Source organism: Schistocerca gregaria, chromosome 4, assembly GCF_023897955.1.
Source record: "Schistocerca gregaria isolate iqSchGreg1 chromosome 4, iqSchGreg1.2, whole genome shotgun sequence".
NCBI lineage: Eukaryota > Metazoa > Arthropoda > Insecta > Orthoptera > Acrididae > Schistocerca > Schistocerca gregaria.
In genome coordinates this window covers 201,032,886-201,047,873 of record NC_064923.1, presented here as the reverse complement: position 1 = coordinate 201,047,873, position 14,988 = coordinate 201,032,886, and the positions used below count along the sequence as shown (strand labels likewise).

General features: G+C 39.3%; 1 protein-coding gene across 1 annotated transcript in view; it reads left to right on the top strand.

Moving 5' to 3' along the window:
- LOC126266631 (cell division cycle protein 16 homolog) overlaps window positions 1-14,988 on the top strand; it is a 175,557-nt gene that overhangs the window by 110,708 nt on the left and 49,861 nt on the right. Inside the window, exon 7 of the mRNA XM_049970989.1 lies at window positions 5,290-5,379. Within this exon, the coding sequence (XP_049826946.1) occupies window positions 5,290-5,379 (90 nt within the window). The remainder of the gene's footprint in view (window positions 1-5,289; window positions 5,380-14,988) is intronic.

Here is a 14,988-nt window from a genome sequence, read left to right as displayed (position 1 = left end):
AGTGCACTTGATTCCATTTTTCAAACAAAATTTGATGCAAAACACATCTAACCATTCTATCTGTTAAAAACAAAGTATGCTGTACACTTGAAACTGTGAACATGTATTCAGGACATGTGTGCCAACATAAAAAAAGATTAAAAGATTGATAATCAAATGTATGTAGCCCGCACAGTTTGAAAAGTCACCTTACATTTTGAACAGCTATCGTACATTGCATATAGCTCTGAAATGACTGATATTATTTAAATGACTTACACAGGTACTCTTTAAAGTGCAGTTGTCGGCACTTTCAACCGTATTGTAATCTTACTGACGTGGTATATAACTTAACAATTGCTGCTTCCATACACGATGTTAAAATAGTTTGCAATGCCACGGTCTCATTTCAGTTAATTAGGCCTTTCACAATTAGGAATAAGCTTTATTTGACTGTGAAGCATTGGACTGATACCGTAATTATCACATGCCATTACTTCACTACTGGCCATTAAAATTCCTATACCAAGAAGAAACGCAAATGATAAACAGGTATACATTGGACAAATATATTATACTAGAACTGACATGTGATTACATTTTCACACAATTTGGGTGCATAAATGTTGAAAAATCAGTACCCAGAACAACCACCTCTGGCCGTAATAACGGCCTTGATATGCCTGGGCATTGAGTCAAACAGAGCTTGGATGTTGTGTACAGTTACAGTTGCCCATGTAGCTTCAAAACAGTACCACAGTTCATCAAGAGTAGTGACTGGTGTATTGTGACAAGCCAGTTGCTCGGCCACCATTGACCTGACGTTTTCAGTTGGTGAGAGATCTGGAGAATGTGCTGGCCATGGCAGCAGTCGAACATTTTCTGTATCCAGAAAGCCCCTTACAGGACGGGCAACATGTGTTCGTACATTATCCTGCTGAAATGTAGGGTTTCGCAGGGATCAAATGAAGGGTAGAGCCAAGGGTCATAACACGTCTGAAATGTAACATCCACTGTTCAAAGTGCCGTCAATGTGAACAAGAGGTGACCGAGACGTGTAACCAATGGCACCCCATACCATCATCCCAGATGATACGCAAGTATGGCGATGACAAATACACGCTTCCAATGTGCGTTCACCGTGATGTCGCCAAACACGGATGTGACCATCATGATGCTCTAAACAGAACCTGGATTCATCCGATAAAATGACATTTTGCCATTCGTGCACCCATGTTTGTTGTTGAGTACACCATCACAGGCACTCCCTGTCTGTGATGCAGCGTCAAGGGTAACTGCATGGTCTCCGAGCTGATAGTCCATGCTGCTGCAAACGTCGTCAAACTGTTCATGCAGATGGTTGTTGTCTTGCAAACGTCACCATCTGTTGACTCGATCGAGATGTGGCTGCATGATCCGTGACAACCATGCGGATAAGATGCCTGTCATCTCGACTGCCAGTGATACGAGGCCGTTGGGATCCAGCACGGAATTCCATATTACCCTCCTGAACCCACTGATTCCATATTCTGCTAACAGTCATTGGATCTTGACCAACGCGAGCAGCAATGTTGCGATACGATAAACCGCAATCGTAATATGTTACAATCCGACCTTTATCAAAGTCGGAAACGTGTTGGTACGCATTTCTCCTCCTTACACGAGGCATCACGACGACGTTTCACCAGGCAACGCCAGTCAACTGCTGTTTGTGTATGAGAAATTGGTTGGAAACTTTCCTCATGTCAGCCCATTGTAGGTGTCACCACTGGCGCCATCTTTGTGTGAATGCTCTGAAAAGCTAATAATTTGCATATCACAGCATCTTCTTCCTGTCGGTTAAATTTCACGTCTGTAGCACATCATCTTCGTGGTGTAGCAATTTTAATGGCCAGTAGTGTATTACACAAAGCTCTTCAGTAAAAGCACACACACACACACTTAAAATTATTTAACTGATCTCCAATAATTAAGTATTGAATTTATAAATAGTTGCAGAAATAGAGCCAACACATTCCATCTTGGCATTGTACAGCTGATGAGCATTTTTACACAGTTTGTCCAAGGCATAGTCCTCGTCTGCTACAAAGGTTCCCAAAAGCAACTCTTCACAAACACAAACAACAAAGAGGTGGTTTTGTAGCACATTTGTTATCCAATGGTAAATCCCCTAATTGAAGTGTTAGCTATTTTTGTACTTCATTACTCTCATGTTAATTATATGCATCTCTTCTGATACCACTTTTCATACTTTTCTTCTCCCTCGCTGATACTGTCCAACTTTCCTCTGCCAAAGTGAGCTGTTGCTTCTGTTAGTTATTTTTTTGGTTCATTTGTCATAAATTTCTTGAATAAACACGTCTGCTTAGCTTCCAAATGAGCACAAGGCTGCCTGCCAACTCTGAATCTCTCATTATGTCTAGAATGGCTTACGTTATGTGATGCTAAATCTTGTGCTATATGGTCTTGGCCCACTGCATGTGAAACACTTCATTCTTAGCTTTTCATTTGGCAGTGCTGCATCACTGCTTTTCATACTTTTCTTCTCTCTTGCCAAGGCCATCATGCTTTCCTATGCCAAAATGAGTTCTTGCTTCTAATAGTGTCAATTATTTCTGTGATATGCACTATTGTTTCGGTTCAGTCATCATAAATCCCCTGAATCGACATGTTGACTTAGTTCCCGAATGAGCGCAAGGCTACAAAAATAGCTCCTGAATGAGCGCAAGGGTACCTGCCAACTTCGTCTCTCTCATTGTGTCTAGAATGGCTTCAGAAAGCAATGTTTTATTGCCCTGAGTTATGAGCTTTATTGTGTCATGCTTTCTACATGCTCCTGCTAGCATGTGAACATTTTGCTTGAATAATAGTCTAATGTTCTTTTACTGGCATAATTCTGTACAATAATGGTATGTGCATCTCTCTCTCTCTAACTAGCAATTTGCTGCTTACTGAATCATCTGTTGTGGTTTTCACAAATTTCAGCGAAATTTCACACTTTCACTTACAATATTTCTGTTACCATCAAATAATGGCAGTATTAACTAATGTCCGTCAGAAAGATGAACAAATGCCTGGTGAGTGACTTGCACAATAGTGTTGTCACAGAAACTATCATCCCAATCACGTGACAAGACTGCTAAGCTGATTCACATACCAAATGTAGTATTGCCACTATTCACCATATGCTGCTGTGCACCATCCGCATACTCATGCATTTCTGGCTCCTGTCTGACTGCTTTGACCCCATTTTCTCACATCCCCCTTTCTCTGGTGTTCACTTTACTCATGTGTCTAGCTTGTGCACTGTTATTGTTCAAGTGAAAAGCATTGTCAAAACCATTCCATTTTTTATTTTTTTATTTATTTATTAATTTTTTTTTCTTCTTCAGGATGTCGGACTGAGTGGACCCTATATTTCAAAAGTAATTGTGATCTATTCCTCTAATTCATTGCATGCAGTTGCTGTTTGATTAAACTACATACATTTCCAGTTAATCTACGACCATCCCCACTCCTGGCACCATAAAATGTATCTATTGTTGTGTCCAGTGAATGATCTTTGTTTGATAAGGAAATATGAATAACCGTGTAAAATTGACTACTTTCAATGTTCATTTGAGTGAATGTTCAAAGGAACAAGTACTAACTCAGTGCAAAGACAAACTTCTGCTGGAGGACATGCACAAGGCTTCGTATGGTGGTAGAGCAAGACGAAATTCTGAATCACAGTTTGAAGCTTGACTGACACAGAGTTCAGTGTCTGCCTGATTCACAGATAACTGAACCTGCATGGGTGATTTACTGTGGCCTCATATGTGCACTCGCACCATCTTCCACCACATGTGGAGTCAATGCCTAAGCCAACACTCTGTAGTGGTAACTCTGGGGATGATTGCAGCTTTCTTAGAACAAAGTAACTCCTTGTGTGAAGATACTTTCCAGCTGTGTCCTCGGGTCTATGCTGATGGACATTACCAGCAGCTCCCACATTGCTTACCAGTGTTGTTTACCATTGTATGTGCTCTGTAATACTGAGACACACCCATCAAGCACACTTGAGTCATTAACAGTTTGTTATTTGTTTGTCGATTGAAGGCTTCCACAAGTGGTACAGCAGCACTGTTTGTGTCCACTTACCTTCACTCTGCTGGTTCTTACCCTTCACATAACCCTTCGAGTGAGGCATCGTGCTGATAAACCTCAAGCTAACTCGGTTACTCTTGCTATTACCTTCACTCTCAGGTGTTGCATTGAGTGCATATATCTCATTTTAAATGAAGTACGTACTTCTCCTATTCCTTATGTCATTTGTGGGTTGAAGCCCTGGGCTTAAGACCATGAATAATATCACTTTTTTTTTTTTTCATTAAAATGCTTGACACGTATTTAATAAACAGATAGTACAGATCTCTCCAATATTGTTAAAATTAAGTAAAACTCTTAAACTGAGCTTAAGATAATCGCCAATACCTTTAAACAGACATAAAGAAGAAGCTTGAAAACTAACAAAATACGTGATCCAGAATGGGACTGAATGCAATTAAGGGATTTTCACACACATTACTTTTTATTTCGACCAACTATTTACTTTTTATTTTGACCAACTATGAGTGCAGAAAATCTTAAAGATACTGAGCACAAGATGTCAACAGTTTATATAAAGAGGCAGGCCTTAGGATTGCAAGAACGAAATATCTAGCAGTCAACAAGTTCCAGCTATAATAGAGCAACTATACCAATGTGTTTCCAAGCTTTATTCCATTTTTCACGCAAATAAAATTCAAAAACTGACATATCAAATTATTGTGCGAAGAAAAACTTGAACAATATTGGCAAAAGCCAAATGTCGTAACAACAGATTTTTGAAGATAGGTTGGTGGAGTTGGGTTACTACAGAGAATAAGAAAAGAGGAAAGAATATGAAGCAACAGCTACTGTGCTGTACAGTTTACTTACAAGGAAATCAACTTGTAGAAAATATGTCCAAAGAAGATTTCTCCATGGAGTCCAGCCTTTTAGGAGAAGTTATGAAGGACATAGATTGTAGAGAGGTGCAGGAAAATGGCTGGAGAAATATAGAGACTGTGACAAGAAGATACGAGAGATGGGTTAGATTTTTGTATATGTTTACAAGTGCAATCACATTATGAACACCACCTATTTGTTGTCTGTACAAGAATTTCACTGTGTTAATATACAACTGAAATTCCTTCTCCAATTGTAGTTTTTTTTTTTTGTTTTGGTAATTAGAAGTTTATAATTTATTCAAAATGTATTTAATTTTGTGCTATTTATTGTCTGTTGCAGAGTTGTTTTACTTGGCACATCGCTTAGTTGACCTGTACCCAGAATCTGCTGTATCATGGTTTGCTGTTGGGTGCTATTACTACTTGATAGGTATGTGTAACTACATTTTATTTTTGTTTTGTGAGATTTCACTACATACTGAGCTACTGTAAATGTTTTAAATTGTTCTTGTTGTTTAACATTTAATTTATTAATTATTTGATATGACCAAGAGTTCGGTAAAAACAAGTGAGGCTAACTTACAGCAACACTGTCATCTAATACATGAAATCACTAATGTGACCAATACTTCCACAGTCTAAAATGTCATAAAATTGAGAACACTGCATGTCAACTGAACCATGAAGTACTTCATCTGTCTTAAGAAATAGTTGTTATCACCATGGTATTCTTTATAGGGAAAGCATCTGGACATGTGACATTATATATTGATTGTGGAAAAGAGCTGACCCCTGTGGTAATCATAGACGTATGTAACAGTTGCCACCTAGTAATCAAAATATGTACTAGAAGAACTGCACAATTTATTGTGTGTTCAAGTAGTCACTGCAAGAGCATTATAATGGTTAATATACTTTAGAAGGAGACAATATGTGAAATGTCTCAATTGTCAGATTTTGAATTAATCTTAAAATTCCAACAGAATATCATTGAGTAGGGAACATACACTGTAGGGGGGGGGGGGGGGGGGGGGGGGTGTTGAGGTGAGTGTGCGCGTGGGTGTTGGGGGGGGGGGGGGCGGCACAAAAGAATTGTATTATTTGAATGGGACAGAAATCAATAGATGTGATGTTCACATGCAAACAAACAGATTATTACAGTTTTGGAAAAATTAGATGACTTATTTAAGAGAAACAGCTTCAGAAATTGAGCAAGCCAATAAAGTGTTGATCCACCTCTGGCCCTTAAGTAAGCGGCTTTTCAGCTTGATATTGATTGATAGAGTTCGTTGGATGTCCTCCAGACGGGTACTGTTCCAAATTCTGTCCAACTGGCATGTTAGATCATCAAAATCCCAAGCTGGCTGGAGAGCCCTGCCTAAAAACATACAAAATTCAGGGGAGATCATGTAGGGCCTAGCAAGTGTGATGACAAGCAGTAGAAGCTCTACCTGTGTCCCGGCAGGCATTATGTTGCTGAAATGTAAGACCAGGATGGCTTGCCATGAAGGGCAACAAAGAGGCGGCATAGAACATTGTGTGCTGTGCTGTAAGGATGCTGTGGATGACAGCCAAAGGGGTTCTGCTGTGAAAAGAAATAGTCTCCCCAAACGATACTTCCTGTTTGTCAGCCCGTGTGGCAGGTGACAGTCAGTTTGGAATCTCATTGACTGGAGCAGAACTGTTTTCAGTGATGAGTCCCACTTTGAATTGAGCCCTGGTGACCAGCACAGACATGCCTGGGGATGCCCCAGACAGCATTGGGATACCAACACGACTGTCACCCGCCATACAGCCTGGCAACGTGGAATAAAGGTTTGGGGTACAATTTGTTTTCATAGCAGGATCCCTTTGGTTGTCATCTGTGGCAGCCTTTACAGCACAGTGCTATGTCAATTATATTTTATGGACTGTTTTGTTGCCGTTCATGCCAAGTCAGCCTGGGCTTACCTTCCAGCAAGATAAAGCCCACCTATACATGGTGAGTGTCTCTACTGCTTATCATCGTGCTTGTCAAACCCTGCCTTGGCCAGCAACATTGCCAAATCTCTTCCCAATTGAGAATGTTCAAACAGCTGAGCACTTTGATGATCTACCAGGTGCACAAGTATGAAGTGCAGATTTCAGGCAACAGATATTGTGCCAGTGCAGTTTGTGCTATAAAGATTTGACATTGCACCATATTGTTGTATCTTCAGCAAGTGACAGATGCGCATTAATGATAAAATGGAAAAATGTGTGTAAAGTGTTTTACTGTTGTGTTCAATATGTTAAAATTAAACTGAAAAAAGAGCATTTATGGAGAGCATTAATTTTATGTTTTCATTTGAAGAATACTGCTGCTGAATCATACCAATCACTTCAAGAAATTTATGATGAACAAGCTCCATCACTAGATATGTGTGAATGAAGATTTTGGAATTTAAAAAATGGTGACTTTGCTGTTGCAAACAAGGAAAATGGAAAACCAGCAAAAAATATGAAGATGTAATATTGGAAACATCATTGAATGAAGCTGATTTGGAAAAACAAAAGCAAATTGCTGAGCAATTGAGTGTTAGTCAACAAGCTGTTTCCAGTCGGCTATGAGAGACAGGAAATATTCAGAAGATCAGTAAATGGGTACCACATGTATTGAACAACAGGCAAATGGAAAAGTGCAAAAACACGTCAGATTTTGCTTGCTAAGATGATTCTTGAATCACATAACTATAGATGATGAAAAGTTGATTTATTTTGACAGTCCCAAGCACAGAAAAATCATAGGTAGATGCAACACACCATCCACATTGACTGCAATACGAAATTGCTTTGGTAGAAAGATGATACTCTGTGTTTGGTGGGACCAGAAGGCCATGGTCTATTATGAGCTGTTAAAATGTGGAGAAACGGTTAATACTAAACGCTACCAAGAACAATTGACCGATTTGAGCCATTCGCTGATTGGAAAATGGCCACAATACCGAAAGAGGCAACACAAAGTCATGTTTGTTCATGAAAATGTTCCTTCACGTGTGCCAAAAGTGGTTCGCAAAACGTTGGAAGCACTTTACTGGGAAATTCTGCCCCATGCAGCTTACTCACCAGTCTTGGCTCCTTCCGATTACCACTCATTTGCATCGAGGGGTCAAGCACAGCGCTTTGGTTTGTATGAAGATGTGAAAAAATGGCTCTATGAATGGTCCGTGGCCAAAAGAGGGTAATTTTTATGATAATTTTTACTGACTTGGTATTCAATAATTGCCCTTAAGATAGGAAAAATGTATTACAAACGATAGAGCACACTGAGAATAAAGCACTATTTATCATTCCTTTGAATATAACTTTTTTACAAAAAATCTGCATTTCATACTTTCTAACATCCTAATGACTTAAAGTGTGTGTGTGAGTTTTGGTTATATTGGTTTATTTCCCCAAACCACCTTCCACTTCTTTACGAGGTGACTTACTTGGAATTTGCAGCCACTCTTCTCTACTGGTAAGCCGGCTGCTGGAAACCCTCTTAACTTCTTCTTCGTCGAATAACACTAGGTACAGGAATTTTTAGACTCTTTCTACTTATTAAATAAGTAGACATACAAATGTTCCTTTTCGTCAATTAACCATGTATTTTCCCTCCATACACAATTAAACTCTCACTTTCAACATAAATATGTAAATTCCTATGAGTCTCTTGTAGTGCTGAACGTCAGGAACAAATTGAGTTACAGTTAAAAGAAAGTTGGCCTCGATACCATAACTTTTCTTAATGTTGTTGTTGTTGTTGTCTTCAGTCCTGAGACTGGTTTGATGCAGCTCTCCATGCTACTCTATCCTGTGCAAGCTTCTTCATCACCCAGTACCTACTGCAACCTACATCCTTCTGAATCTGCTTAGTGTATTCGTCTCTTGGTCTCCCTCTACTATTTTTACCCTCCACGCTCCCCTCCAATGCTAAATTTGTGATCCCTTGATGCCTCAAAACATGTCCTACTAACCGATCCCTTCTTCTAGTCAAGTTGTGCCACAAACTTCTCTTCTCCCCAATCCTATTCAATACCTCCTCATTAGTTACGTGATCTATCCACCTTAATTTCAGCATTCTTCTGTAGCACCACATTTCGAAAGCTTCTATTCTCTTCTTGTCCAAACTAGTTATCGTCCATGTTTCACTTCCATACATGGCTACCCTCCAAACAAATACTTTCAGAAACGACTTCCTGATACATAAATCTATATTCGATGTTAACAAATTTCTCTTCTTCAGAAACGCTTTCCTGGACATTGCCAGTCTACATTTTATATCCTCTCTACTTCGACCATCATCAGTTATTTTACTTCCTAAATAGCAAAACTCCTTTACTACTTTAAGTGTCTCATTTCCTAATCTAATTCCTTCAGCATCACCCGATTTAATTTGACTACATTCCATTATCCTCATTTTGCTTTTGTTGATGTTCATCTTATATCCTCCTTTCAAGACACTGGCCATTCCATTCAACTGTTCTTCCAAGTCATTTGCCGTCTCTGACAGAATTACAATGTCATCGGCGAACCTCAAAGTTTTTACTTCTTCTCCATGAATTTTAATACCTACTCCAAATTTTTCTTTTGTTTCCTTTACTGTTTGCTCAATATACAGATTGAATAACATCGGGGAGAGGCTACAACCCTGTCTCACTCCTTTCCCAACCACTGCTTCCCTTTCATGCCCCTCGACTCTAATAACTGCCATCTGGTTTCTGTACAAATTGTAAATAGCCTTTCGCTCCCTGTATTTTACCCCTGCCACTTTCAGAATTTGAAAGAGAGTATTCCAGTCAACATTGTCAAAAGCTTTCTCTAAGTCTACAAATGCTAGAAACGTAGGTTTGCCTTTTCTTAATCTTTCTTCTAAGATAATTCGTAAGGTCAGTATTGCCTCATGTCTTCCAACATTTCTACGGAATCCAAACTGATCCTCCCCGAGGTCCGCATCTAGCAGTTTTTCCATTCGTCTGTAAAGAATTCGCGTTAGTATTTTGCAGCTGTGACTTATTAAACTGATAGTTCGGTAATTTTCACATCTATCAGCACCTGCTTTCTTTGGGATTGGAATTATTATATTCTTCTTGAAGTCTGAGGGTATTTCGCCTGTCTCATACATCTTGCTTACCAGCTGGTAGAGTTTTGTCATGACTGGCTCTCCCAAGGCCATCAGTAGTTATAATGGAATGTTGTCTACTCCGGGCACCTTGTTTCGACTCAGGTCTTTCAGTGCTCTTTCAAACTCTTCACGCAGTATCTTATCTCCCATTTCGTCTTCATCTACATCCTCTTCCATTTCCATAATATTGACCTCAAGTACATCGCCCTTGTATAAACCTTCTATATACTCCTTCCACCTTTCTGCCTTCCCTTCTTTGCTTAGAACTGGGTTGCCATCTGAGCTCTTGATATTCATACACGTGGTTCTTTTCTCTCCAAAGGTCTCTTTAATTTTCCTGTAGGCAGTATCTATCTTACCCCTAGTGAGTTATCTTCTACATCCTTACATTTGTCCTCTATCCATCTCTGCTTAGCCATTTTGCACTTCCTGTCGATCTCATTTTTGAGACGTTTGTATTCCTTTTTGCCTGCTTCATTTACTGCATTTTTATATTTTCTCCTTTCATCAATTAAATTCAATAATTCTTCTGTTACCCAAGGATTTCTAGGAGCCCTCGTCTTTTTACCTACTTTATCCTCTGCTGCCTTCACTACTTCATCCCTCAGAGCTACCCATTCTTCTTCTACTGTGTTTCTTTCCCCCATTCCTGTCAATTGTTCCCTTATTCTCTCCTTGAAACTCTCTACAACCTCTGGTTCTTTCAGCTTATCCAGATCCCATGTCCTTAAATTCCCACCTTTTTGCTGTTTCTTCAGTTTTAACCTACAGGTCATAACCAATAGATTGTGGTCGAGTCCACATCTGCCCCTGGAAATGTCTAACAATTTAATACCTGATTCCTAAGTGTTAGCTATGATTAAGTTATGCTCTGTGCAAAATTCTACCAGACGGCTTCCTCTTTCATTTCTTAGCCCCAATCCATAATCACCTACTATGTTTCCTTCTCTCCCTTTTCCTACTGACGAATTCCAGTCACCCATGACTATTAAATTTCCGTCTCCCTTTTCTTAATATGATTCAGAAAATAAGTCTTGCCTATAGCAAACTTACGTCAAGAGTTCTTTTTCAACTTTCTTTGTTTTAATAACAATAGTTAATTACACAATAAGCAAGAGCTGCAAATAAGCTCCATGGTTCTTCCTTACACCCTCACTAAAACATCTATGGATTGCTCGACAGGTACTTGTCGGTGCCATTCGTCCACTGCGTCTACTTTCTTTCCGTGACTGATTTTAAACCTGCACACAGAAACATGTGACGCGCAGTAGGTAGGATTCTACCATCCCACATAATAATGCTAGACATTCATAGAATTCCCACTTCCCAGAATAATCTATAAAATTTGTGACTTTTGTCACAATACTGTCCCTTTCTCCTAGGATCAGCGCCTATTCCTTGCTTGTGGGTTAACCTTATGAGAGCACTTCCTTTTTCCAATCTGGTAAGTTTTTTCCAATCTGGTAAGTAGGCCCCTTACAAAATATCCCTATTTTTTAGGCCACAGATTGTTCTATCTCCCTTTATACTTAGTGAATGCTGGGTACGCCCAGCTTATCCTTTCCAAGTAGGCCTCATGGTTCATTACCCTAGTATACATTTATATGTATATCATAATTAAGTATCTTCTGGTAAAGATAGAAATCTATTTTAAACTTTGCATTCATTCTATAATATATCATTTACTTCCTAGAGTCCTCCTCAACTTATAAACTTCTATATTTTCAATACATACTGTGCCTACATTTACTATTTACAGTTGTTCATTATGTAGCATTTTTGTTCCATAAACTAATATGTTTGTGTCTCTCTTTGCGCATCAGTTCATTGTGCCTATTCTAATCTCTATTTAGAACTGCAACTGTTCTTTGTTTATGTGCACCTCTTCGTATGTAGAACCGTCATAGCTTCCTATAAATAGGTGCATATCTCCATATGTACACACATTTTTCCCTACAATATTTGGCAGTTCTCACATTGTGACAGGCTTTGTCTTACGTAATTTAATGTTTGTGTAGAAGTGTATATTTGTGTATAAGTGGATGGGGGTTCATGTAGTCTGATTTCTTTGCCTTCTTATTTAAAGATAAGATTTTGGTGTCTAGAAAACATGGAAATAAGGAAGGACTTCAGCAATAGAAGTTTGTGAATATGAAAAGAGGGAAAAAATAGACAGCTCCTCAAATGAGAAGAAAGAAAAGAAAAAATAGATGTGGATGCTAGGATCGAAGAAGAAAAAGAAGATAGCCCCAAAGACAGGGAACCTTTCCAACCCCCCACTCCCAGGATCCCTACCCCTCAGGTACTTAAGTGAGATGCCAGAGGTGGTCTGGTGTTAAATCGGCCCCTACAGAATGGGCTTGTCCCTCTGGCAAACTTATGGAAACGGCAAATGATGAAAAATCGGGCACACTTGTTTGCAAGGGTTGTTTGAAAGGTGTGATGTGTGTTTTGTGTTAGTCATTACTTATCTGTTCTTGTGAATCGTGCTTTTAGCTACAACACCCACTCCTCTCAAAACTATACAAACTCTTCCATCTATATCACATCTCATAAAAGGTATAAAATACTCTATACAAAATAGAAAATGTGTACACTATGGTATAACAGTTGTTCAGCTAGTCACATCATATTATATTTTCCAGAAATATAATACTCTGTTCAGTTTATTTCATCTAGATATAACTTTTACTGTGATTCTCTTAAGTTGTCCTCTATTTTACAGTCATATCCGGTTTTATAAGCGATAAGATTACAGAGTAGTTCTAGATTTTAAAGGAATTTGGCGCAGGAAAACTATTTTGGAAAAACACCGTAAACAACTCGGGATCCGATGGTCATTACTCCACCCGTTAACTCAGAATGTTAAGGTCCCTGGGGGATATACAATTTTACATCCCTTACATTGTATTCCCCCCACCCCCTTTTTACCTTCTTGTATTAAATGCCAATCGAAATATTTCCCTATAGTACCCCAAGTATTATTGTAATATTTTGGGTCCCATAGATCTGATATTAACTTTTCTTGAGCATTGGCAGACCAGTACTTGTCTTTAAATTTCTTTTGAAAGTCTCCCCAAGAGGAAGAATTCTCAATATTTACTGTTACCCATTCTGAGGCTTCCTCTAGAAGGTACCCCACAGCAAATTCATTCTTCTGGGAATTTTCCCAATTTTTTGGTAAAGTTTGGTTAAATATCTTTAAGAAATGAGTCAGATGCTCCTCTCCGTCCGGCTTAAATTTAGGGAATTGCCTAGATAACCTTGAATTAGCTCCCCATTGCAAATCAGTCACCACTTCACTAGTTAATACAGCATTAGGTGAAGTTGCCCTTTTTTCTACTGTATCTTGCATAAGTATAATTTCTCTCCGCAGGTTGTCCATACCCTTCCTGGTATCATTGAGTTCGGAAGAAGGAATAGGCGATATGTTTCCCGATGTTATCCTCTGTAACCTTTTGATCTATAATTTCTCCACATTGTTCCTCCAAACTAATTACATTTATAATATCAGAGTCAGCTATTTTCTCTTTGAAATTTCTTTCCACATTATTTACCCATGTATTGACACCTGTAATTTGCGACTAAATGACTGGCATTACTTCATTCTGCGTATCTACATTCTCTTTCATCAAACCATTGAACCCCTGCCTTACATCATTATACTTAATATTGTACATATTTTCAAAAGATCGTAACTTTTCAATAAGTTTGTATTCTACATTATTACATTTGTTCTCAACGTTAAGTTCTGAACTTTTCAATAAATCTTGAAAAGTGTCCTTATGTTTCTGACTAAGTTCAGTAAACATATGATTTGTATGAGTGGTCAAAGAATCTGTCGACTTGTTCTTTAAATCTACTTTTAAATTCTCTACTTTAATAGTGTCGAATTCAGTCTTCAAAAGAACCTATGCCTTTGCATAGATTACTGAATTCTTTGCTTTGAGAGTCGACTTTGGCGTTTAACAAACCTAAATTTGTTGTTTGAATATTTAGAGTTCCACTCTGAGCATGTAATTGAGAATTTACTAAGCCTAGTTCTTTACTTAGAGCCACACTCTGAGCATTTAATTGAGAATTTAGTGAGTTTAACTCAAGACTCTGAACTTTGATTAAATTTATCAACTCAACCCTGTCAGGCACTTCTTTGCTAATTTTCATAGCCATAGCTGGGTCTTGAGTTTCTCCAACCTGTTATACACTCCTGGAAATTGAAATAAGAACACCGTGAATTCATTGTCCCAGGAAGGGGAAACTTTATTGACACATTCCTGGGGTCAGATACATCACATGATCACACTGACAGAACCACAGGCACATAGACACAGGCAACAGAGCATGAACAATGTCGGCACTAGTACAGTGTATATCCACCTTTAGCAGCAATGCAGGCTGCTATTCTCCCATAGAGACGATCGTAGAGATGCTGGATGTAGTCCTGTGGAACGGCTTGCCATGCCATTTCCAACTGGCGCCTCAGATGGACCAGCGTTCGTGCTGGACGTGCAGACCACGTGAGACGACGCTTCATCCAGTCCCAAACATGCTCAATGGGGGACAGATCCGGAGATCTTGCTGGCCAGGGTAGTTTACTTACACATTCTAGAGCACGTTGGGTGGCACGGGATACATGCGGACATGCATTGTCCTGTTGGAACAGCAAGTTCCCTTGCCGGTCTAGGAATGGTAGAACGATGGGTTCGATGACGGTTTGGATGTACAGTGCACTATTCAGTGTCCCCTCGACGATCACCAGAGGTGTACGGCCAGTGTAGGAGATCGCTCCCCACACCATGATGCCGGGTGTTGACCCTGTGTGCCTCGGTCGTATGCAGTCCTGATTGTGGGGCTCACCTGCACGGCGCCAAAAACGCATACGACCATCATTGGCACCAAGGCAGAAGCGACTCT